At 27.1% G+C, this 25104-nt stretch overlaps 3 protein-coding genes across 6 annotated transcripts; all 3 read right to left on the bottom strand.

The window, feature by feature from the left end:
* Positions 1 to 141: 141 nt before the first annotated feature.
* On the bottom strand, positions 142 to 2176 carry LOC128961756 (sulfite oxidase-like). Its single transcript, XM_054308020.1, has 5 exons — positions 1437 to 2176; positions 1170 to 1362; positions 903 to 1097; positions 368 to 838; positions 142 to 309 (listed from the first exon to the last, which is right to left on the bottom strand). Exons 1-5 carry the CDS (start codon positions 2159 to 2161, stop codon positions 142 to 144), a joined length of 1752 nt encoding a protein of 583 aa, XP_054163995.1. The 5' UTR covers positions 2162 to 2176.
* Positions 2177 to 8737: 6561 nt separating this feature from the next.
* Positions 8738 to 14668, bottom strand: LOC128961255 (dentin sialophosphoprotein-like). Its single transcript, XM_054307471.1, has 2 exons — positions 13053 to 14668; positions 8738 to 9633 (listed from the first exon to the last, which is right to left on the bottom strand). Exons 1-2 carry the CDS (start codon positions 14398 to 14400, stop codon positions 8738 to 8740), a joined length of 2244 nt encoding a protein of 747 aa, XP_054163446.1. The 5' UTR covers positions 14401 to 14668.
* A 4232-nt stretch (positions 14669 to 18900) lies between these two features.
* LOC128960890 (transcription factor SOX-1-like) lies at positions 18901 to 25017 on the bottom strand. 4 transcript variants are annotated; one of them, XM_054307048.1, is made up of 7 exons: positions 24690 to 25017; positions 21951 to 22114; positions 21157 to 21465; positions 20715 to 21074; positions 20233 to 20256; positions 19685 to 19913; positions 18901 to 19616 (listed from the first exon to the last, which is right to left on the bottom strand). In XM_054307048.1, the coding sequence occupies exons 1-7, from the start codon at positions 24691 to 24693 to the stop codon at positions 19429 to 19431; spliced, it is 1278 nt and encodes a 425-aa protein (XP_054163023.1). In that variant the 5' UTR covers positions 24694 to 25017; the 3' UTR covers positions 18901 to 19428. The 4 variants fall into 4 exon arrangements, with proteins under 4 accessions (XP_054163023.1, XP_054163024.1, XP_054163026.1 ...); XM_054307049.1 differs by having other exon boundaries at positions 20233 to 20253; XM_054307051.1 differs by having other exon boundaries at positions 18902 to 19616; positions 21990 to 22114; positions 24690 to 25014.
* Positions 25018 to 25104: the final 87 nt, after the last annotated feature.

The raw sequence follows: 25104 nt of genomic DNA, 5'->3' as shown, positions 1-25104 counted from the left end.
TATAATTTTATACAATAATATTCATTAATCAAAGATTTAAAGTAACAATTTATAAATTTATCTAAAACAGAAAATATATTAATAAAATACTAGTAAATTGTTTTAATTTTTTATATTAAATATTGTTTAATATTTGATGATTTATTTAATATAAACATGAATTCTATGCCATGAGTTGTTTAAAACTCCTCTCAAATTCCAGAGATGTCTTACATCTTCAGGTTGTGTATTGTATGACGAGTCGTGCGCCCGACAGATGAGCTCAACCTTATCACCAGATTTGCATTCATTAGGCACCGGAATCTTAGCCTAATATCATAAAATAACAATTAATCCGTTGGTTATTAGAAACTCATTCATTAGTAACCTTCCAAAGAGTCCAAGAATAGGTTCGATTTAGTGGACTTTCTTCTTGTTGTAGTTGCGCTGTCACCCAATTGAGTCCATTATCAGCCGACACGTCCACACGTATCACTTTCCTACCGCCACCACTCCATGAATACCCACTTAAACTAATATTCCGATTGCWATCAATTTCTATAGTCTGTCCCTCCCGAGGCTCACAAATAGCTGACTGCACCGGTAACTCTTGAATCGATGGCGCGCTAGTAAAGTCCACGTTATGCCAGTCGACATTTGGTGAGAAACTCTTATAATCGTTTCGTTGCCAATGACTATGACTTTCTTCATTACTCAACACAATACGTGCCAACCATTTGACATTACGTGCGCCTACAATGCCCGGTGCTATCAGTCTTAAAGGGTATCCGTGATCCAGTGGTATATCTTCACCATTCATCTCATAAGCGATCAAAAAGTCATAATTTGGATTCAATGCCTAACAGTTAAATTTTTTAATAAACATTTTAGATTTAATTGAATATCCTGTAAATATTCATTACTTTTAATGCTTCAACACTAGCGCCGTACGGATTAGACGAGACATCGAAGTCGAGTCCTTCAAACTGAATGTGTTTTATATTTTGATCACCAAAATCAAGACCACAATATTCGAGGACATCGACAAGTCGGGCACCACTCCACTTAGCGTTACTGATTGCGGCCGAACCCCAGGACAGACCCTTCACTTGTTTAATCTGTTTTTAGTACAGAAAATGGATAAAATTTAAATCAATTAATGATTTCAAAAATAATTACAATTATAATACTTTATTCATCTCATCGCGTCTATTGCCAGCACATTGTATGGTAGATATTACAGAATATTTTGGAAATTTAGTTTTAATATCTTCTAAAGTCAATGTCTTTGGGTCTTTGAGACCAAAACCTTCAATCTCTAGCGTATAGTTATTGACATCGATTTCAGGAACTGGTAAATGATTTCTGACAAAAAATATTTCTCTAAATTTTGTTTAATTAATTTTGCTATTTATCTGAATTATTAATATATTAATAGTTTTTATAAATTACTTTACTTTGGAGTTAAAAAATTTTCAAYGAGTAGTTCTTGAGGTGGTTCAGCATTGAATGGCTTTTCGGATCTTGCGGTTAGCACTGGATGTCGTTGAGGATCGTTAGCGTAGGGGTCGTCAGTGTCCTTATCAACGGTTCTGTCTTTTGCATCCAAATTACCGATTCTATACTTTTCTAATATAGTAAACACTTCTTGTGTCTTATGGACCGCAAATAATGTCCAAAACGGTTCCAAAGCCCCGCCCGAAGCCATCAAAATTTTATCGCCGCCCGGATGTTGGCCAACAAATTCAGTGATATCATAGACACCACTCCTGAATGAAACCCAAACTCTTTTGGAAACTTCATTATGTTTTGCCACTTCTTCTTTTGTATAACTTTCCAAACCTTTGATTTCGCGACCAAATTCTGCAAACTCTTCATTGGATTCATTTTTAATTTCTTTAGCATTGACTGAATATTTATTCTTATAGTTAATCCATAGGAAACCCATTGTCGATGCAATTGTGGCCAAAATAGCATTACTTTTGTGGCAAAACTTGTTGTTATCATAACTTTCATTATTATTGTATTTGTCTCTCGACTTATAAGAGGAGTAATAGTTAACACATTTTGTGTTATATTGTGTCAACACTTTGCCACAGATTATTGATGAGTGATAAACACATCTCGTATTTGATGGCAACTGATCCACAAGTCTTACGATAATTGCTGTCGTCTTAAGCATAGTTCACTTGTAATGACAAACAAATTGTTTTATTTTATATGAAATTAAATTACTATTTAATTACATGTATTTATAATGTTTTCAAATATCAATTTAAATAATCATTTAAGTGATTATCAAATCAATATACAGATAACTGGTTCTAATTGATGGACAAAATATTTATTGCATAACAATAATATACGTTTARTGTTAGACTTATATAATTTGCATAATTAGTCAATTATATAGTGATTGAAACATTGGACTTATAGTATAAAACATCAAATTGTTATTCAAACAGTTAAACCATACAATGATCCATCAATACAGTAGTAAAACTATTATAATAATTTTAATTATCGAAAAAGTGTACAAAAATATTATTTCTAAACAATAATATCAACTTTAAATCCAATATACATAATATAATGTTAGTAAAAGTATTGTAATTTTAATTATCTAATTAACTATATTATTCACTAGTATTCACTAATTAACTTAATTATTAGTAATAATTTTTAAAATTATACATTTACTATACTWTCACTACAGTACTATTATATTTTATATGCAATATATAATCAAAATTAACAAAAGTTGTATTTTTGTGTAAATCACAGCTAATGATAAAACTTTTATATTTAAAAAAAMCGATTAAAACAGTTTGCAAACTAAAGTATGATATGCTTATCATATGTCTGTTGCCTATCAAACCCTATTACAGATCCTCTTCCATACCATTCATTAACTGTTATCTCAAGTCAACTGTTATTTTGGTATTCACTCAAAAAAACAGAAAAAAAGATTTAAAGTTTATTGAAAATATGAAAATTGTATCTGAAATATGAGTACATGAATGAGTGATACTTAACTTAGCGTTAAATATATGAACTCATGGGGTGTTTGGGCACTTCATACAAGTTTTGAATTAATTTGATGTATTGACTCCATTGACTCCATTGACTTCATTGCAAAACTATATCCTTAAAAAAGTTTGTTCTCGTGTTTTGTTACTAAACTTTATTTAATATTTTGTAAATTATTGTAAACTTATAATGTATTGCACTATAAAAACATGTCATTAATTGCTTATTTATATATTATCATTATTAATATATAATTATTTTTAATCATTTTCTAATAAAAATTGATAATATATTTAATCTAAAATGTGTACCGATAATTATATTTATATGACATTCACTCATATATATAATTTTAAAARATAGTATACTTTATTWGTGGTTTTATTAAAATGATAGTAAATACATACTATATTTATAAATATAACTGTATATTTGCTAATAATATCATATTAATATAACAAATTAAACTATAAATAGTTATACAAATAAARTATTTGGAAAATTGAATTATAATTATAATATAWTATTATTCATAACATTTTTATAAAATAATAAATTTAATTACAATTTTATAATATTTTATGCAAAAACAAAATCATTAGTAATAAATGTAAGAGATTTGTAAAAAACATTTTATAGATTATACCTTTAGGTGTATMTTTTAAATCAAATCATTTAGTTTTATAAACAATGAGAAAACTATTAATCTCATGCTTTATCACAGAAATCAATATATTATAAAAATTTATTTTTTAAAAATTAATTAAGTTTTTACATAATAAAAAATAGATAGATGAGAGAGAGAGAGAGAGAGAGAGAGAGAGAGAGAGAGAGAGAGAGAGAGAGAGAGAGCTAATTAAATTTTGTTGGCTAATTATAAGATTTTGAGAGACAATAATTTGCTTAAAAAAATATCTCTAAATTAATGTCTATTATGTTTATGTGGTTTTAATGAACGTTAACTCATTTATTAAAAAGCAATCAACTCAGTGATGAATTACATACTGTACTAATTTAACCAATGATTTATTAAAAGTTGATCTCATTATTTGGCTAAAAATGGTTCAACTTTTGTAACTATTAAGTTAACAGAAATATTTTAGGAAATAACTATAAACTAAAGTAATTACTTTATCATACATTAGGTTAAACTTATTATAGGTTTAAGTGTTTGCTATTTCATTAATATTTTAATATATGATTGATTTTAGAGTATTTAATTAATAAAATGAATACCAAAAAATACAAAATTGTTGATTTTATAGATCAGTTAATGTATTGCAAAACAAAGAAGTTGTTGGAAACTACTAAACAATGTTGTGATCATTGGGTGTCAGAAAAAGACAAATATCTTAATTTGTTRATAAAAKCGACCGATATTTTGGTCATAACTAATATTGATTTGGACGACAYATCATTTCGTTTGGTGATAATCAACAAATTGATGCAATTGATCCATTACTACGACATTCAACTACTAAACGGTGAGATTTTAACCAAAGTGTCTGAAATGAAACAATCGATCGAAACTATTAAAGATTACATAAATATTGTYCGCAAAGATTCCAATAAAAACGTGAATGAATTGCATGATTCCCGAAATTTTTATGACCAAAAATTTAAAGAATATTATGAAAGAATTAAATTAGAGGAAAAAAAGATCAAAGACTGCGGTTATAATGAAAACTTAAGTCAACAGTCTTTTGAAGAAATTAAAAGATCTAATGATAGACTGAGACAGAGATTGACTTTAATTCAACACAAACTCAATGATTACACATTTGAGCCAAATATCACATCACTAATGAAAGCCATTAATGATTTAAATGGTCAACAAAAAGATATATTGGAAATTGATTTAGATATCTAAAAACATGTTTTTAAACTCTTTATATTAAATTATAATTTTAAATTTATTTCTATACACTAATGTYAATCATATGTACAATAATTATAAGTCTATAAAATTATATTATTTTTCTAATTGCTGGTTTTTAATGATATTTTTAATAAAACAAATGTACTAATTTATAAAACTACTTATATTCTATAAAAATTAAATTACACAAAGTTTTTAATTATATAATTTTACTTTATTGATTCAATAAATTATTCAATATTTTTAAAGTAAAATTTTGTGTCAACTATTTAAAATTATATTTTTAGTTTACATATTTCTTATTATGGGTTAAGTCGAACAAATCAATTGATCGCTTATTTTAATATATAACAAATTTTTCAGACACTTGAGGGCAAAATTATACTAAATTCCTGAACATTATTATACAGGAGACAGGTATCATAAAGTCAATAAATTTTGCAAAATTATATATTTATAAATGTATTTCTTTTATTTTGCAAATTTATTGACTTGGATTGCATAATAAGGGGTTAAATGTTTAGTAAACTTTCCAAAAAAACACATTTTAGCACTGTTTAAAATACAGGTAAATATTAATAGTTTTCAAAACATTTTTACGCTTTAAATTATATATAAAAATAAATAAAWWAAATAAAAACAAATTATTTATAAAGTTAATATTACTGTACTTATTATTATATTTAAAATTATTTAAAAATTATTATTATGTTTGTTGCTAAGTGCACACTAAACATTTTATACATTATATAAAATAAAGAAATAATTATTTTAAAACATAAAATAAATAATTTTTACTTTATATGATATATAAATATTATCTGATGTTAATGTAACTCATGAACTATTTTTATAGCTTCTGTGTTGTTGTTTTGCAAAAATATTTTAATTTATATATCAATTGAAGAATTTTTACACAACCGTGAAGTATATGTGCATTAATATTGTATAWATAWATAWATATATATATATATATATTGATATATRTTTAATAAAAATTATATTAAATTTGAAATCATTATTCAACTTAATGACAAATATATTCATTTTTTAAAATTTATWTTAATGTTAGAATATGATATATTTATAAAGTAGTAAAATATTTTTGTRAAAAATATACAAAAAATACATTAATAGTACATMTCGTAAGTCAATAATATAAATTTAGTATATAATGAGCCCACTCTTTTCAGTTACTTATATCAACAAATCTTATAACTTATGGTTTAATATAAACTTTATATATAATTTATAAATTTATATTTAAAACATTTTGATCAGGCATTGACTCCAATCATAAAAGATAATATTCTTGCATTTAATGTTTTTMAACATTTTTTTATAGTTTAATATCTCGGTATCAAAATWAAAACAACATATGATATTWWTTAAAAAATTCATTAGACAACTGTCGCACATCACTGACTCATCTGAAAAAATGACTTTAATTTAAGAATATGAAAGTAATAATAATACAAAATATATAAAAARTGTCTCAAAAAATAAATGCATTTTCAATATATATWTTCTGCAAATTATTTGAATACTTCTAACCATTAGTTAACGTGTGTTTAAAAATTGAATGTTTAGATTCAAATGCACTGAAATTTATTGGTTTTAAATTTACGCTAAAATGAACACAAAAGTCGATTAGTGTAYGAATAATGTGTTGAAAAAAGCAGTGCCGCTAATGCTATATATATTGCCATATGTATGGTCAGTGGGGTCCGACTAATGTGATATTGATCTATAGGTGTGCGACAAAAACACCACTGAGTGGCACACATGCCATAACACTCATATATAATACCTGAGCTGCAAATTCATGACATTAATGCCAGGCATCGCACCGTTGGCTGACTCTCTTTGTTGATGTTTTGCACAGTTTGAGTAAAAATTTTCACTTCAATAATGTATTTGAAAAACTTTTTTGAGTGACTAAAGTAATTGTCTGAAAGAGAGAGAGAGAGAGAGAGAGAGAGAGAGAGAGAGAGAGAGAATATGATATTAACTGGCATTTGATGACAAAATTGTCGGTTTTCTCACACATAAACACTAGACTGTTGTCTCTCTCTAGCCTTTAATACACAAACATTGCTAATTAGTTTGTGATTACGATAGATATGACAAACATACTATACATTATACTTTTTATACCTCTATAAAGTCATTATTTTCATTATTWTTTTTAGATGGACTTCACTTTTTCTAACAWATGTCTGGGAAAATGTTTTTTGAGTTTTATGTATATTRTGTTAAAAACAAATTTGTATTTTTCTATATTATTAATAACACACAACAAATATTTTGAATACTATTAATAGTTGAGACTGTTTTGGCAGTTATTTTCACATAACATTTGCACTCAAAATTCAAGTTTGTGTTAAAGGTTTGCCCGCAAGTCATTCATTCAATTAATTATGAGAGAGAGAGAGAGAGAGAGAGAGAGAGAGAGAGAGAGAGAATTTTTGATAGAGATAGAGAGAAATTATTATAGAGTTATATTATATGAAAACAAGTTATATATTGTTATAATATTAGTTGAAATACCAAAGTGTTTCTCCCGGAGTCTCACAAAATAACACAACGAGTTGTACCAACTTTTCGCACATTCATTAATGCATTCAATCATTTTTTCTTAAACCCCAAGATTTGCATTATTTAATATTATATATAACATTACATAACATTATTTTACACAATAGGAAATGTTATTTTCAGACATCATATTGATGTKTATGMGAATTAAGTTCTCTTTAGTATCTCTTTATAATATTGTAAAATTGACAAACAATTGTACAAACTTTATAAAACTAAAATTTATCATTAWTTTCTTAACTATTTTCTATTAATTAAAATTATTAATTATAAAATTTTCTTTTTCATAAGATTTTTATTGTCAACTTTGTAATAAYTGTCATATTGAACAAACAATCTGACAATTATTATTAGCAAAAATTWGTTAATAAATTATATAAATTAAAATTATAGTAATAAAAAATTAAAACATACTTAAATACTATCAATTATTATAATTGCTTACAATATAAGTATATTTTAACATTGTATATAATTTACTTTAYTGTAAATTTATATTTTATTTAAATATTACATTACTTTATACAATAAAWATGTCTAAAATAAAGGTATAACAATAMAATAGAAATAATAGAGACAATATTTATAATAATAATAATAATATATTCACATTTTTAGATGTATTATAAACATAAACATCATATTGAATATTTAATTCGATAATAACTATAATAATTATTAAATAGAAAATAAATAAWAATTTATAATTTATTAAAATTTTGGTAAATAACTTAATTAGTGGCTTAAACTATCGGTGCCATTCAATTAGTTTTTACATTACATTACATTTTAAACTACCTTTTAATAATAAAATCTTTAATGGATATTATGTAAAATTAATATCCATTACTTTATTCAATATTATTAAAATTGATATGATATTAAAGTCAATTTTTAGTTATATAATTAAATTAATTTTTAAAACAATTTGTAATCGTTTATTTTAGGAAAACATAATATGTATAATAGCTATTATAATGTTATAATATAGTATATAATTTATTATATTCTATATATAGCTTTTATAATAGCAATCCGGTTCTAATTCATAATTATGTTTATCGGTTGATAATCTAATTATAAAAATATTATATAAAATGAGAGCAAAAATTATTTCTAGAGATATATCGTACATATATATATACAGTACATTAATTATAACATAAAATGTTGTAAATACAAAACAAAATACTTTTAATGTAAAAAACTTAGAAAAATGTAATAAAAAATGTGACTTTTATATAATTGTAATTATATTTTAAAGCCATAATTATCAAGCACTGACTCAATACTATTACTAAGATTAGTATTATTGTTAATATTAGTATTTATATCAAATGCATTGCGTTTACAAAACTCCCTTTCCAAGGAACGGGAGATATTTCGGCGTTCACTTTCATCAGAGAAGATGGTATATAAGTTACTTCTTTGTTTGGGTCTATTACTGGTTCGGCCCCAACTGCCCACATGCCTGATATGTGACTGTTGTATGGGTGCTTCYACTCTAATGCCATTGACTGACGAGTGAGTAAACTTATTAGCTGATGATGTGATGGTCCGAYGGGACGGTAAGTAATGTTGATATAATGTCACATCATTTGGTTGCGACTCTAAACAATCATAAAGTATTTCTTCATAGATGTGCTGTTCAGGGAATGTTCGATAGGATGTGGAGCTAATGTCACTCAAGTCACTGGTATCTGACTGTCCGATTGAAAGTTCTTTCATAAGTAGATCAATGTTTGATTCGTTATCGGAGTCTGTACTGAATATAGTATTCTGGAGACGACTGGACGTCGCCGATGAGTAAATATCTGTTGCGTTATTAGGCACCTGTAGGTCATTGAGTATTTCAAGCATACATTTGGCCATTTCGTTTAAATGCTTTTTCTTAGATTTACGATTAGATTTGGCACTAAATGATCTGTTAGTTTGGTTGTTGGTGTTGGTGGTCGAGTGTGKTGTTGTTGTTGTTCCGTAAAGACTGCTGTATGAACTCAAACAGTTGGTATGGTTGCTGGCAGTAGTGGTYGTCGAGCTCAGGGTTGTGTTAACTCTTGGTTCAGACGTTATGCTTAAGTCAACCTCCTGTTCAAGTGCTTTGCTAGACATCGACGACGAAAATCCTGTTTTGAGCGATGAATACTCTGTTGATTAGATACAGGGATTTAACAACACATGAGTTCATGTAATTCTTATAATAGGCTTTCATATAATAAAAGTGAAAATAAAGATATGTTTTGTTAGGCTTTCTTATGCCATCACAATTGATAACTACTTTATATTCATTTGTTAACTATTGAAAACCACAATAAATACAACAAAATAAATGTATGCTAAACATTACATATAAAGTAACATAAAAACAGTAGTAATTAATAATAATGAAAAGCAATTGTAAATTGTATTTTTGCTTATTTTTATTTTATATACCATATAAACTACTGTTTTTTAAAAAATTATTAAATGAATTCCTATATAGTGAATAAAGCGGACATATATAACGATAGAGGGGTTTTATAACCATTAAGCCGGTATCTAATGGTTTATTTATGTAAATTAATTAAATTGTTAGCCCAGTATTGCTAGTATATATGTATGTGCTGTGTTGAGTACACGGTATCTATTAAATACAGTTAATACATAATGCACTTCACATATATTTAATATAATTGTGTTGATTATAGCACAACAATAAGCACTTTTAATTATAATTATTAAAACAAATAATAAATAATTTAAAAAATTAGTAATAAATAAATAAACAAAAATAAAAAAATTAATTAAATTAAATCAATTGTAAATCATTTTTTTAAAAAAAAGTTAATTATAATTTGATTTATTGATTAACACACACAAACATATATATATATATAYAWACACTATATGTGATATATAAAGAGCTAAACAAATAAAAATAATTTATTTTCATTAAATATAATCTCATAGTTTTATAATATGTTTGTTGTAATAACAAAAAATATATGACTAATGCAGTGGTAATAGCAGGAGAGTGGGCTCATCATCGCCACCAACAAACCGGTGGCCCTTTTATGGAGGAGACCTGATCTTTGAGTTGAGACGCCTAAAGATAATTATGTTTTAAGAGTAAAATACAAAAATTATAGATAAAAATATTTTTACGGTAGAAGCTATATAACTAAAGATAATAATAACACTACAAAATTAGATACAATAACAACAAAAAATTGACTATGAATTTAATATTTAAACAAAATAAAGAAAAGTTCCCGAAATATGGTATCAAAAGCTATATAATGCTATACAGAAACGGTTAGTCAAAAAATAATAATAAATTATAAAAATTATAATAAATAGTTTAATAAGTATTTTATGTATAATTAAGTCAAAGCATCGATTGATCTGCATTTCAATCCATATCTCAATACAAGTCTTAACTATTGACATAACTTTGAAGTTCTCTCTATCGTGTATTAAAATACATGAAAATGATTCAGTAATTTATATTAGWATTAGAAAAAAATAAATTATAAAATTACCACTAAATTATGTAGTGTTTAGTGAATAAATTATATTGATGGGCACCGGGATATGTTTGTGTGTTTTGTATTTAAACAATAATTTAATGTTAGCTTATTTAAGAACATGCGATAAATTTTGGCCTCAAATGTAATTTCTAAACATAAGCCGTCAAACAGTGAAAACACACACGCATTGCATTGAATACATAAAAATCTATGATTTTTCTCAATTTCWAGCCCTCTATTTCTTATCATATATAAAAAATAWATAWATATATATATATATATTATATATACAGTGCCAGTCAAATATATATTTGCYTTTAAATTTTCTTATTTTTGTTTTTGTTTTCAATTTGAAAGCAATATTTCTTTTTATACTGTAGTGATATATATTTATTGATTRTATAAATAATGCTAAACTCAACCGAAATCTTTTAAATCAAATAAAACTAAAAGATAATATATTTAATACATTTGAGACATAGACCTCTTGTACTGGTTTTTTATTGGTACTCAAAATATAAACTTTAAAATGAGTTTCATCTTAAAAAATAATATGTAAATATACAAATGTAATATAAATTTTAAAAATATTGTTATTCAATATACTGTATATTATTATAGCTATTTAGTGACCAAATTTGGTCTCATTTTTAGGGCTGGGATTTTAAAAATAGTAATTTGTTATTTGAGTCAAATTATTCAATAAATTAAATATCTGTCATTGACTTCATAGCACAAATAGTTTATACAAAAGCAGTGCTTTTTTAAATAATACGATAATTGAAATATTAAGTACTGATAATATCCAATGCGTCCGACGGGCACTTAATGTGTTTTAAGCAAATATTTTTGTCCACAAAAAAGTTTTAACAAAATATTTATCAACAAAATGATGACTGACTGGGGTTTGGGTTTACTTTAAACATAAGGATAAGGCACGACCTGATGTGGTGAACATGCCTTCAAAAAGAGAGTCGWTGAGTTGTAGCTCAGGGAGAAACTAACATAACATTGCGACAAATAAATAATATATACCTGTCCCTCATACTAGCTATACATAGTACTATTACATTACATATACGTATACGTATATAYATATATATATAATATACCTTTTAAGAGATAATAAAAGTAATTTAAGTTTACAAAAAAAATTATAGTCGACATTAAAATATATAAAACAACTTTAAAATCCTTTAGTGTCGAAAGCAATTACATGATACGGGAGGTTAAGTATAGTGTAGATACAAAATAAAGTTTTTGATAAAAATTATGCATAAATTGTTAGTAATAATGCTGTAATCTTGATAATAAGTATATGAATAAGTTTTATAGCATTAATAATTACTTTTTTTCATCACATATGCTATCAACTATCATAAAACTCAAGATAATTATTAAAAATTTTATACAAAACGACTAAAAATAAATTAATAAAATAAGRGAAATCTCTTTAAACTTAAAGTTCATCAATAATACTAATAATTTTTWAAAATGCTTATACCTTTGGRAMTAAAATTGACAGAYAGAGTGAAATTTTTATTTAATAATCAAAATATTTAACAAAATAATTCAAATATGCCTTAAAATAATAATTTTAAGTAAATATTTTATGCATTTATAATAGATAAGAATTTTTCTTAGAAATAGTCATTGTTTTGTCTGTACATTAGTATTGGATTTAGTAATGTATTAGTTATTTAATGATTAGTTCATTAAATTACTAGACAAAGACAGTTTGAGGTACACATCAATGATAGTGCAAAAAGCAATGCAAATACAAAAACAACATTAAGAGATGGTCTGCACAACAAAACAGGTCTTCAATAATATAGAAAACTATTGTGTGATCTGTTTCTCTCAATTCACTACTCAATCAATGGCCCAAACCATCAATTGTTGAACTTCTGTAAGTCTATAACATATAATTTAAATTTCGTTTTCTCGTCTCTTTGCTTCTCTATGTGTATGTCTCCCTCTTTATCTWTCTCTCTCTWTCTCTCTCTCWCAGAGCCTCTCAGGTTTGTGCACTCATTTCTTTCACAACTCAAACATACCTTTATTAGAATTATTAGCCTTTTTCTTTGAAACGACGGCACTGGTAGTATTGGTAGTGTTGTGTTTGGTTGTATAGCCATTTTTTGGAATGTCATTATTGGTAAGTGTGCGATATTTCTCTTCAAGTCTGGCCACATATGCCTGGGAAGGACASATTAGGTCGTCAGCTAACTGAGCTTCTTTTGACTGATGAGAAGGTGAATGATAATAAGCACCGGTGCGTCCATATAATAACTCGTCGATCTCGCCCTCAAGTGAACAGCTATTAGTGAACTCTCCGGCTTTTATGGCAGACCTCAGTGTTTCACAGAGTGGGTCCTTCAGTATAGACTTATTGGACACATAATTACCACTAATTTGCTCTTTTCTTCTCATTTGCATTGAATTGGGACTAAATTTGACAGAACTATTGAAACGTACGCTTTTACAGCCATTGTTGACCACAACGGAGCTGTCGTTGAATGGACAGTCGGTATTCACCGATTCAATGTCCGATAACTGTTCATCACATGTGTCAATCATACCATCTTGTGATCTAATAGTCACCGGAGAAGACACAAACTTTTGGCGGCATTTATCACTAGAGTTGATGTCGTGCTCTCCTCTTATACGGCGAGTATTAATACTGTTATTATTTGTATAAAAATTTCGGATAACAGTGGACGCGGGACTCGATGATCGACTGGACACAGATTTGGTCGGTGCTGTTATCGGACTGCCATCACGTGAGTTGACCGGAGTTGAGATACGTTCGCAACGTCTCAATGCTTTGAGCAAAGATTTTCTCAATTTGAATAAGTGATCCAATTGTGAGTCTGTATTCAATGATTTCAAACGATTTGCCATCTTTTCAGTTAATATTCCTCCTGTTTTKCGGCCAAATCCACACTTATTGTTGATGACGAGTGGTGTGTCACCACAATTGCTGTTCATGTCATCAAATGCATGTTTTTGATGTCTTTGGAGATCATTTTTTGGTACACAATCTTCACTGACATCTAAACCCATTGATCTATCATATCTATCGTCTGTGGGCGACGACTCGTTACCAGACATTTGATGAGTGATGGCTTCAGTGATAGAGTCGGGAATGTCTTCCATCTGTTCGGGTGTATTACATCCCAAATAGTCGGACTTATATCCCGATTCAAGTGAATTGGTGGCCGCATAGCTTGAAATGGAGTCACCGTCGGAACTGCTGTAATAGTAGTTACAAGTGTTGCCATTGACTGGCCGTCGGTGTCGTCGTTCACTTCTTGTATAACACTTGCTATTGATGTCACACTCATCGGAGCTGTCGGAGCACGAGTTGACGGCATTGATAGTGTCCAACAAGGGATTCATCATTGCATTGATTGTTGACCACTATATCACTGAAAACACTTTATGTCTTAAGCTGTGATCACATCACTTGACAATTGAAAGCACATCTCATATGCAGTGCTTCACACAAACTGTAAGATTATATGTTATATTGTATGCAATGATTGCAATCAATACATAAACAGTGAGAATATCAACGCATGCGTACAAACACTGGACCACACACTCCACGACCGGTCCATCTCTTCTTACATCAAGAGGTGAGACTCAGGTATGAATTGATGGCATAACTGGTCCCACATTAAGATAGACCAGAGAAGGTTGTGAAGGTATAGGAGGTATAGGAGGYAGAGGAGCCCCACAAYAACTACAACAACCTATTCATTCAATTGACTGGTATTTCCTATACATTCCTTACCATTTCCGATGATAACTATACCATACATACGGACCAAAAACATACGGTTAGACAAACACAATGTCGTACAGAGAAAACACYACTTCAGGCGATCAACTATTATATATATGTWTAATATTTGAGATAATATATGAATCAAATCATATACGACCTATAGGTTCATACCTTTGACAGTACACTAGAGGGCACACTGGGTCTGGTTTACAGATTATCATTACAATACATAATTTGCAAATAATATTAATATTTAGTACAAGAGGTTTAAGTTTATAATTTGCTAATTTGATTATCAATTTATAAAATGCACAAAATTTTAGTATTACAATAACAACTATAYWATAAATACGATAACCATATAAATTATATATTACATYTATAAWTACAGCAGTATTGTACTGTATGTGAACAGCAAATATGTAGTCTAATATTGTCATACACTACCTGTCCATATGGCATATATTAACCGATATCTATAAAACTCAATACTATATTTATTTATTTATTAATGCATTTCAATTCATTTTCAGCTCAATATAGGCATTCAATTGATGTTCAATTATATTGTCATAAAGTATTATACCGTACTTTATATTATGTTATACAGTATTAAACTGTAGTCTATTAATACTTATAACTTATAATCCAATTAATCCATAACTGATAATCACTTGAATATTTCATACAATAAGTCTCTTTTTCTTTCTTTCTCTAATATAATAAATTATTAACATTTGAACACTAATTGGATTTTTCCAATAAACTTATAAAACAATACAATATTTTCTTTTGAAATATAAAAAAAATAAAATAAATATATTACAGTTAATATAATATTAAAAGTAAAAAACATTTTATCATTTAAAATTGTTTGAATTCAATCAATCTAATCTATTTATATTACATTGTATTTCATYAATATTAGTTTAGATTATTTAAAAATAAAYTTATTGTAAAAATGATAGCTATTAATGAATTTTAAGAAAGTATTATATAAAAATAGCAAAAATATAATTATATTTATGATAAAATTGTTATAATTTAAATTTGAGAATTCATTTATAAAAATGTTTTGATCCCATAAAAGCATATTTAAAACATTCAAAGAGAGAAAAGTCATTTATCTTAATTTAAAAGATATATTGCATTACATTTGGCTCATAAATACACAAAACAACGTATTTTTCCTTAATATAAGGGATTTAATATTAAATTTTTCTAAAAACCATTTTTATAGATYAAACTTATTGTATTTTTWAAAAATTTAATCTAAAAATATAATAAATTATATTTATTTTAAAAACTCAATAAAATTAGATTTTAAATTAATTAACTTTTGCACTCAATTTTTATTATTCACTTATTTATCCYTAAAGCATTTTTTATGAAAATTAACATTTTATTTATTCATTAAATAAATAAAATGACTTAATATTTTTAGGTAAAAATAAATTTGTTTAGTYAGATATCTATATTGATATAATAATTACATYTAAAAAATAAAAAATCATTAAGTATTRATTTATAATTAAATGTAATAATATTTGACAAAATGTAATAAAAAAGTAAAATATTTCACATTACCATCAAATTATAAAACAACTTTTCAATTTGTTTATATAAATTACAAYATTTAATCATTAATAGTTAACAAATTAAATTAAAAATAAATACAATATGATAATAACTATCTGTCATTTTATAAATATATTGCATTTTTATAATATCATCGTTAGCTAAAAATAAACGGTCAAACTATTTATTATTTCTAAATATTTATTGATATATTTTTCTATAAAGAGCTCATAAATCACAAAAATCAAAGACATATTTGACTGTTTAGCTCACATATGCTTCACAATGATATACAATCTGTATTAAAATAGCTGATGTCATGAAATAAACTATTTATTAAAATTTACTTAAATATTTGTCAAAATTTATTAAATATAAATATATATATTCTCCTTTGTATAAAAATCAATAGTATTTAAAGTGTTTCTACAAATAAAAAATATAACAAATCACTATTTCATTTTAAAATATTTAGTTAATTAATTAGTAAATTAAATGCCATTCACGCTATCAAAAGGCTATAAAATCGATTCATAAAACTGTTGTTAAATCCTAACAATAGCTAAACGTAAMTATGTTTTGAATGGAAATTATTTGTAAAAATATTGATGACTTGAATAAGAGTTTTACAATCTTTAGAGTTCATTGACTTCTTTACCATCGATGAGAGCTTTTAGATATGACAAGACCTATGTTCCGATCATTTGTGTAATCAAAGAAAACACTCAAAACATATAAAATACATCAAAATCACGTAAATTACAATTTTTATCATTTCAACCATTAAATGATTATTCTTAGGCTATTTCTATTGATTATTAAATAATAATTATATTGTTAACAAAATATTAAATTTAAACTGTTATTAATTCATTGTTAGACATATATATATATATTATAAATCTGTAATAAATGAATTAAGAAAATATTAAAAATACTTAAATAACAATAAAATAATGTTTTTCCAAGTGCTACAAAATATTTAATAATGATATCTAAATTTKTTAATTATTAGAAAAAAATATTAAAAATTGTTTTCATTATTTTATTTTATAAAAACAAAAACTCAAATTTTGGTTACCTATACAAAAACAGTTAATAAATTATAATTTATTAAAATTCTGACAAAATTTATAAAATATTTCATAGAGGTATCAAATGAACGTATTGTTAAATATAAAAATTTGTATATTAGTAAAAAATTTTCAAAATAATATCTTGTATATTATCAAATAGCATTCATAATACTATAGAATAATTATACATTTTAAACAATACTTTCAAATTAAATCAAATAAGCAATTAACATTAATACAATTACTGTATGTACAGTATATTTACATTGCATTTGAAGATAAATTTATTTTTAAAAATTGATTTTAATTGGTACTTTAATGTGTTTCAAATAATAAAATATATACTAAATTGTATTTTATTTAATTATATGCGAATAAGAAATTAATCAAATTATGTAACTCATGTGCAAAATGATGTAAATCTTGAAATGTAATTTTCAAAGCATAATATAATGCATTGATAGTGAAAATGAATGGAAAGACGACACAGTATTATATAATACTGTAAATCATAATTAAACAAATATTTTACAACAAATACCCTGATATTATTAGTTAAAATTAATATTAATAAAAGCATAAATGTTAAATTATAGACAATTATAATTGGAAATGTTTCAATTTTTAAAATATAAAATGATACCAATGATTTATAATTTTTAAAAACTAATTTATTATAAAAATTAAGTTATTTTCTAGCAATGGGTTTTTGTCAAAACAATCAAATGATTTGTGTTTAATGTTTGTTTGCTTTTTTATTTTCACAAAATGTTGCATTGAATATGATAAACAAAATAATTTTACTTTTTTTGTTGAATTTATAAATCTTAAATAATTTTTAACATAAAATAAATGATAAAACAATTGGAGTAATAGTTTGTGCGAAAGTCAGGTCACACTTGAAAAATGATACATAAGTTTTTGTATAATTAATAATATTAATATCAATATTAATAATAATAAACAAAATTCTATAATAATAAGTAAACATAAACCAATTCAATTATTAATTATTTCTTTATCTATATATTTAAATATATATATATTAAAACCTAATATCATATTAAAAACAGTAAATTGTTTATCATTTCATTCAATTTAATTACAATAAAATGAAAGCCAACAATAGCTTTCACTTATCATTTTGTAATATCTTGCCTTTTCATTACTCTTTTCATTAACTTATGTAATAATAATAATTATTTAAATGGCGTTGACTTTTAGTGAGAATATATTTTTAGATATTTTTATTGTGAGATTTAAATGTATGGTCTGTTATTTTTATATAGATTAACAAAATACAATACAATTAAAAATCAATTACAAATTAATTGCTTTTATCTCATATTTATAATAATTTTATGCCTTTCCTGTAATGAAAAACAATATGAATTTTTTTTGTTTGAGACATATTAAGCGCTAAAATCAAAAATAATAATTATATATATTTATATATTTATTAATTTAAATATATATAAAAACCAAACAAAAATAATAATTTCATGTCGTGTATAAAAGGTTTGTTAATGAAATATAAATGTAATGTTGTTTTTGTGGAACAATGAGATAACGATAGAGGAAATAGAGATAAAGTAGGGAAAGAGGTATCACTGTTTGTGATGTTAACATGAAATCAATGAATTGTCAAATTAATGACAAAATGCTAATTGTTTTATAAATGGCTGTTAAATGAGTAATCAAGTAGTAGTAAGAAGTGGAGGACAGACTACAAACACTTAATCATTTGGGCCGTCAATATAGTATTGAATGTATATATATTTGGCTAATAATCATAATATGCCCGACAATAGTAATTAATAAATTTATGAGTTCAGTCCGTTTGCAAAAAAAATTAATGATAGCATAGATTAAGAGCGAAAGTGTGATGAGAGGACCAATGAAATTATGGAAACAAACAAATAGTTCGACAGAGAGTCGAGAGAATGGATGTGTCAGAGAATGTGACGATTCATCACAGAAATCAACTCAATTCCACTGATAGGGTCCCTGGAGTTGAGAGTATGCGCCGCCGGCACCGGTTGGTAAATATGAGGTGGCATTAGCCGGCATATTACCATGGGCCTGGTTATAATTGGTGGCCACACCTGTAGCTGATGGATGAGCGAAATTTGCGTTAAATGAATGCTGCGAATAGCCGGTCATCAATTGTGTCGCTAAAAAATAATACCGTAAATAAAATGAAAAATTTAAAACTCCGACAGATATTAAAATAAAAGTATACTTTGTTGTGCATTGTTTGTTTGGGTAGCCGGCGGTGATGAGGAAGCGGGTGATGGCGTCGACTTGTTTTGGTTTGCTATCATATTTGAGGTCTGTTGGTGTTGTGCAGGTCTGGCCAGACTCTCTTGTAGTGAATTCGAGTCATCATTCTCTTCATTCTCTGAGCCCTCTGTCGAGAGTCGGGCCTGTTTTGGTGACGGCCCTCCCATTGCTACCGCCGGCGGTGCTCCCTAATATCGGACAACAAATTTATTAAACATTTCAATTGAAAAATAATTTATTCACGACAATACATGCAATATACATAAGTAGACAAATATATAGTCAATCAAACTAAATGATTATATCATTAATGATGACAACTTGAGACAGCAATAATTCTTAACACATTAACACAAAAATTTCTACAAATAAACAAATTATAAATAAATGTATGACAAGTAAAACCAAAAAAATAAATAAATAAATAAAAACTTAGTGTTGATTAAGTGAAAGATTATAACAGATATCTCTATATAACAAAGAAATAATAATAAAAATCATGTCTACCTTCCCCTTAGGCTGCTGTGCCTTCTTGTGCACAAAGCATTGGATAATACAGGAAAACAAATAATAGATTTTCATTAGATTTTAGACAACTTTTATTTTCTTATATATTATATATATATAATATAATAGTATATTATATTTAATAATTTTATATAATAATTTTCATTTCATGTAATATTAATTTATATATATCATATATTAGTAATCATAAGACTACACACTAGTTTATGAAACTGTATATAAAGGTTCGGGCAATTGTGTGGACACAATAACAGCTACAAAGTAACAGTGACTTAAGACAAAGACAATGAATATGGTGTGAATCAAAATATGATTTGTTTTGTTTATAAATTATAAAAAAGTACAGATATAATAGAAAGCAGACATTATAAGCCCTGTTCTTAATGAGTAATATATATATATATATTTATAAGACATTACAAATGATGAGTAAAGAGTGGTTTGTGTCATACGAGTCATACTTTTCTGCGGTAGTCCTCCATTGAGGCCTCATATCTGATCTTCTCTTCATTCTGTTTCTCGACGTACGGCCGTTTGTCCTCTTCATTCATTCCTCTCCATCGCTCCCCTCCAAGCTTTGCAAGCGCTGCCACTCCACCCTCAGGCTCTTTACCGGCCATTTCTTTCCTAAAATCACCCATAAATAGCATAAATGCAGTGCCCGGCCGTTTTGGCTTATTTGCATCTCTGGCCGGTTTAAAGACAGCCATTTCTCTCTTGTATCGGTCCCTATCGCGGGCGGCGGTCTCGAGGAACGGYTTTTTCTCTTCTTCGACCATTGCATTCCACTTTCCGGCGCACTCTTTACCAAAGTCTCCAATCTATTCAATCAAAACATCAATTTTATATATTAATATTAGTTTAGTTTACCGGTAATCTAAATCTATAAGTATTCAAACAAACCTTAGGTATGGGTCGACCGGAYTTCTTGAGCTCCTCCCGATACCATTGGGTGAAATTAATGTATGCAGTGGTGGCTCGTTTAGGAGCCGGTACACCGTCTTTATTAACTTTGGGTTTCTTTTGTTTTTTATGACTTCCATGACTGTGRCCTCCGCCGCCGCCGCCTCCTCCTCCTCCATGTTGTGCACCTCCTCCTCCGCCGCCGCCACCACCTGCTTGTTGTACGTTAGCATACATTACATGATGGCCGGTGTGACCAGTYAGGTGATGCTGRCTTGTGTTGTTGTTTGTCAGGCCGCCCGACATAACCTAATATAAGCCATTAAAATGTAAAACAAAAATGATTTATAGCTTAAAACCAAAAAAGTAAAAAAAAGTAWAAAAACGTTGGATAATATAAAGTATACAATAAAGAAAGGAAATTGACAAATAATATAATAATAAAATCTAATGTATTGTAAAAATCAATAAAATATTTTTCAAAACTATAAAAATATATTTAAAAAAGCATTTCATTTAGATTTTTAATTAACAATTCTTAATTATATTATTATAGATATTATAACAAATGGATAAATAAACTAATTATCTTTAGCTAACTGTRTGCTCATAATGTTTGCTTATTTTATTTAAAAAACAAAGCAATGATTGTATGCAAACTATWTGCTTTATATATACAAATTAAGTGATGCCATTGATTCAASTCWTTAATGTTACCACTTTAGTGATAGTGTGAGAAAAGTCTAAATGAAATGCTTAGATAAGACTTAAGACTTTCATTAGTCTTGTCTTACATGAACCGTATTCTGGTTCAGAATAGGAGCTGAACTGACTGTTAAATTGAGTCCCGAAGATAGCATCTGTTGCATCTGCAGTTGTCCAATGGTTGGATGCAATTGGTTGCTGTTGGCCAGGGAGGCCGCGTGTTGAGCCATTGCCTGGTGATAGTCAGCATATTCTGTAACAAAYAATACAAACCATTAATTTTGGTTATATTTCCATTATTATCATCAAAATTAAATACATAATTAAAATACAGTGTCTGATATAACAACTTATATTACTATATCTATATATAGATATCAAAATTATCATTAAATATAAAAATAGTGATAGATTTTCATATTTAAAAAACCTTARATGTTTTTCGCGTTTACACTATAGGAGTATTATTTAAAAACTAAATTTGAAGTTATTTAATGATTTTAACAWTATCATKAAATAATAAATGTAATGTAATTGATTGGGATTTCAATATTATTAATTAATTAATTTATAATAAAAATTTTAAAGCCATAAATTTATTTTCTTTAGACTCATAAAAATTTTCATTGTTAAAATATTTGCTGATTTAAGATATAGCAATCATTTTTTTTAAAAAAGCCTAACATATGCCGGGCGGTTGTGTACAGCATTTTGTACATTCAAAATGAAATATTTTCCACACTTTATATCGACAGTAAAAAAATAAATATAAAGTAATGTATCGATTAAAACACTCCTTTCCAATGGATTATCAATCGCTAACATTATATTTTTATAAATATAGATTGTTTGTGTTATATGTTGACAATTAATGTCCAAAAAAACAAAGAGCCTATAGTTAACACTTTTCAACATTTAACTCAAAGATATTATTTCATTATATTTCCTAAAAAGATTATATATTCTTTAATAAATGGTCTCTCAATTTATACATTCACTTTGCATATACAGTAAAAATACGGCCAAAATAAGTGAATTTTTTCGTTAAATTATTATTTTTTGATAAAACAGTTTTAAAGTGTGTTTCAAAATATAATGGACTATATATTGCTATATAACTATATATTGAGCGCATGTGATGTGAAACACATTTCTAATTGATTTTTCAGTTAATTTTTTGTTGCTTTGCCTCTCTTTTCTCTCTTCAAAACCAATTATTGATTAATGCATTGTCTGCCATAAAACTGGATGACTGAGAGCTAAAACATGAGAGAGAATGAGAGAGAACTGGCTCATTGAAAATTGAGGGGAACGGCATCTGAGCAGCCGGTGCTCAGGCTTATAGGGGATGGAGAAAGAGAGGATAGCAAAGAATGAAAATACTAACAAATTAAATATTAAGAGAATTAGAGAGAGAGAGAGAGAGAGAGAAAGAGAGAGCACATGGAACGTATGCGAGTCAAGAGAGCGGGAGAGCAATAAAATAGTGGCAAAGAATGGGAGAGAACGGAGAGAGAGAGCACAGGCTGTTGTTAGGGCTGAGAGAGTCCGACATTTTAAAAGTTTAGAACAATGTTTGGATGCATTAAATTGAGACATTCATTAGCAGACCATTGAAGCCAATACTAGGCACCTAACCATTGGTGTCAAACACTCTTTATGTCCACCCATACCCTTACTGTCCATTATTTCMTATATATATATATATATAACACAAACATTTTCTTAACTCATAGTTTTACTTATTTGTTAAATATATTTCAAACAATTTTCWATCGACAAAAAGCGTTAATAATTTTATTTTATATTTTTTGTCAACATTTTCTACATTTACCCAAACATTAATATATGTAAATTTAATTTCAGTTTWACTGCATCTAATATTTTTTATATTTTAATTATGCAAATATATAACAAACATAAAACTAATATTACTTTTATATTACATATTTTGGGATTAAAAGCGGGAATTAACATTAATTAAATTTTAAATAATAAAAATAATTGCTAAGCAATAGGTGTCATAGATTTTCATGTGAATTGCTATCACAAATTGGATGCCATTATAATCGGATAGAAAGAGTGAACATAATAATAGACATCCCATTGAGTGGTCGGACCCTTTCATCCAATTTATAAATACTGTATGTATAGAGTTTAGCAGTTTATTAAACGGCCGTACATTTCATAACACACTAAGCATTCAACGATAAAAATAAGGAAAAAATATTATAAGAGAAATAAAATAATTTTAGATTTTAAAAAATTAACTAACTTTATGTACACTATTTTTATAYTATGTTTTTAGTTAATTATTAATATTATAAATGCTGTGATTAAAAACATTGTAACAAAAAAACACATGAGTAGTGAATTGGTAATGAAAAAAGTCTAACAGAGTCTATGTGTATAACACACAGGTATTGAATAGGAAAGGCATTGAATTGGTTCTCACGTGTGTTTTAATTGTGTCTAAAACTGTGTTTTCATAGCCACTGCTATACCATTGATTCAATTGCTGTTTCATTTGAGTGCCAATGCATTGCTTATGTAGTGTAATGTATATGTACTGTATGTGTGTGTTATGTATGTATGTATGTGTTAGCGCCTAAAGTGACTCTCAAAAAGACATAAGAGTGGTGTCAATGCATTGGCAATCAGTGGTGACCAGCAATTAGTGGTCACTTAACTYATGACAATCATATTATTAAATCAGTGTCACACCGATGTCCACACCGTATATACGGCTGGCACTGGTAGGTGCTGTTGGCACACATCGCAGTCAGGGCTGTCCCCCCGCGCGCTCAGCCGTTTGGCACTCAACTTACCCATAGTTGTTTGTGGCCACCGATTTAGCCCGTTGTTGCCGTAGTCGCGTCCAGATAGTGGTCACCGTTAGCTCCAAACAAACTTTTAGAGATCGCTTTCACTGTTTATTTATGTTTTTATTTTTTTCTGGTGTCACACAAACAGTTAATACATATATATAACACACATATACAGCATATACAGTGCATACAGTACTACACAATACGATAGTACATACAATATAAGGTGATATCACTGCCAAAGCACTACCAAAGCCTACAATACATCAAATACTACACAAAACAGCACTCAATAAGCGGCGCCAATAAATGCATGCGAAACAGTGAGCGAACAAACACACCAATCATTGCCTTCCATTCATTGTTGGGAACCACTGCACCAACCAATCATAACAAGCCTTACACAGTTAGGATC

Source organism: Oppia nitens, unplaced genomic scaffold (assembly GCF_028296485.1).
Source record: "Oppia nitens isolate AA-2021 unplaced genomic scaffold, nextdenovo-longstitch-racon4-pilon3 scaffold5_pilon_pilon_pilon, whole genome shotgun sequence".
NCBI classification, from domain to species: Eukaryota; Metazoa; Arthropoda; class Arachnida; order Sarcoptiformes; family Oppiidae; genus Oppia; species Oppia nitens.
The sequence above is the reverse complement of the archived record's forward strand: the minus strand, read 5'-3'. Positions and strand labels throughout refer to the sequence as shown.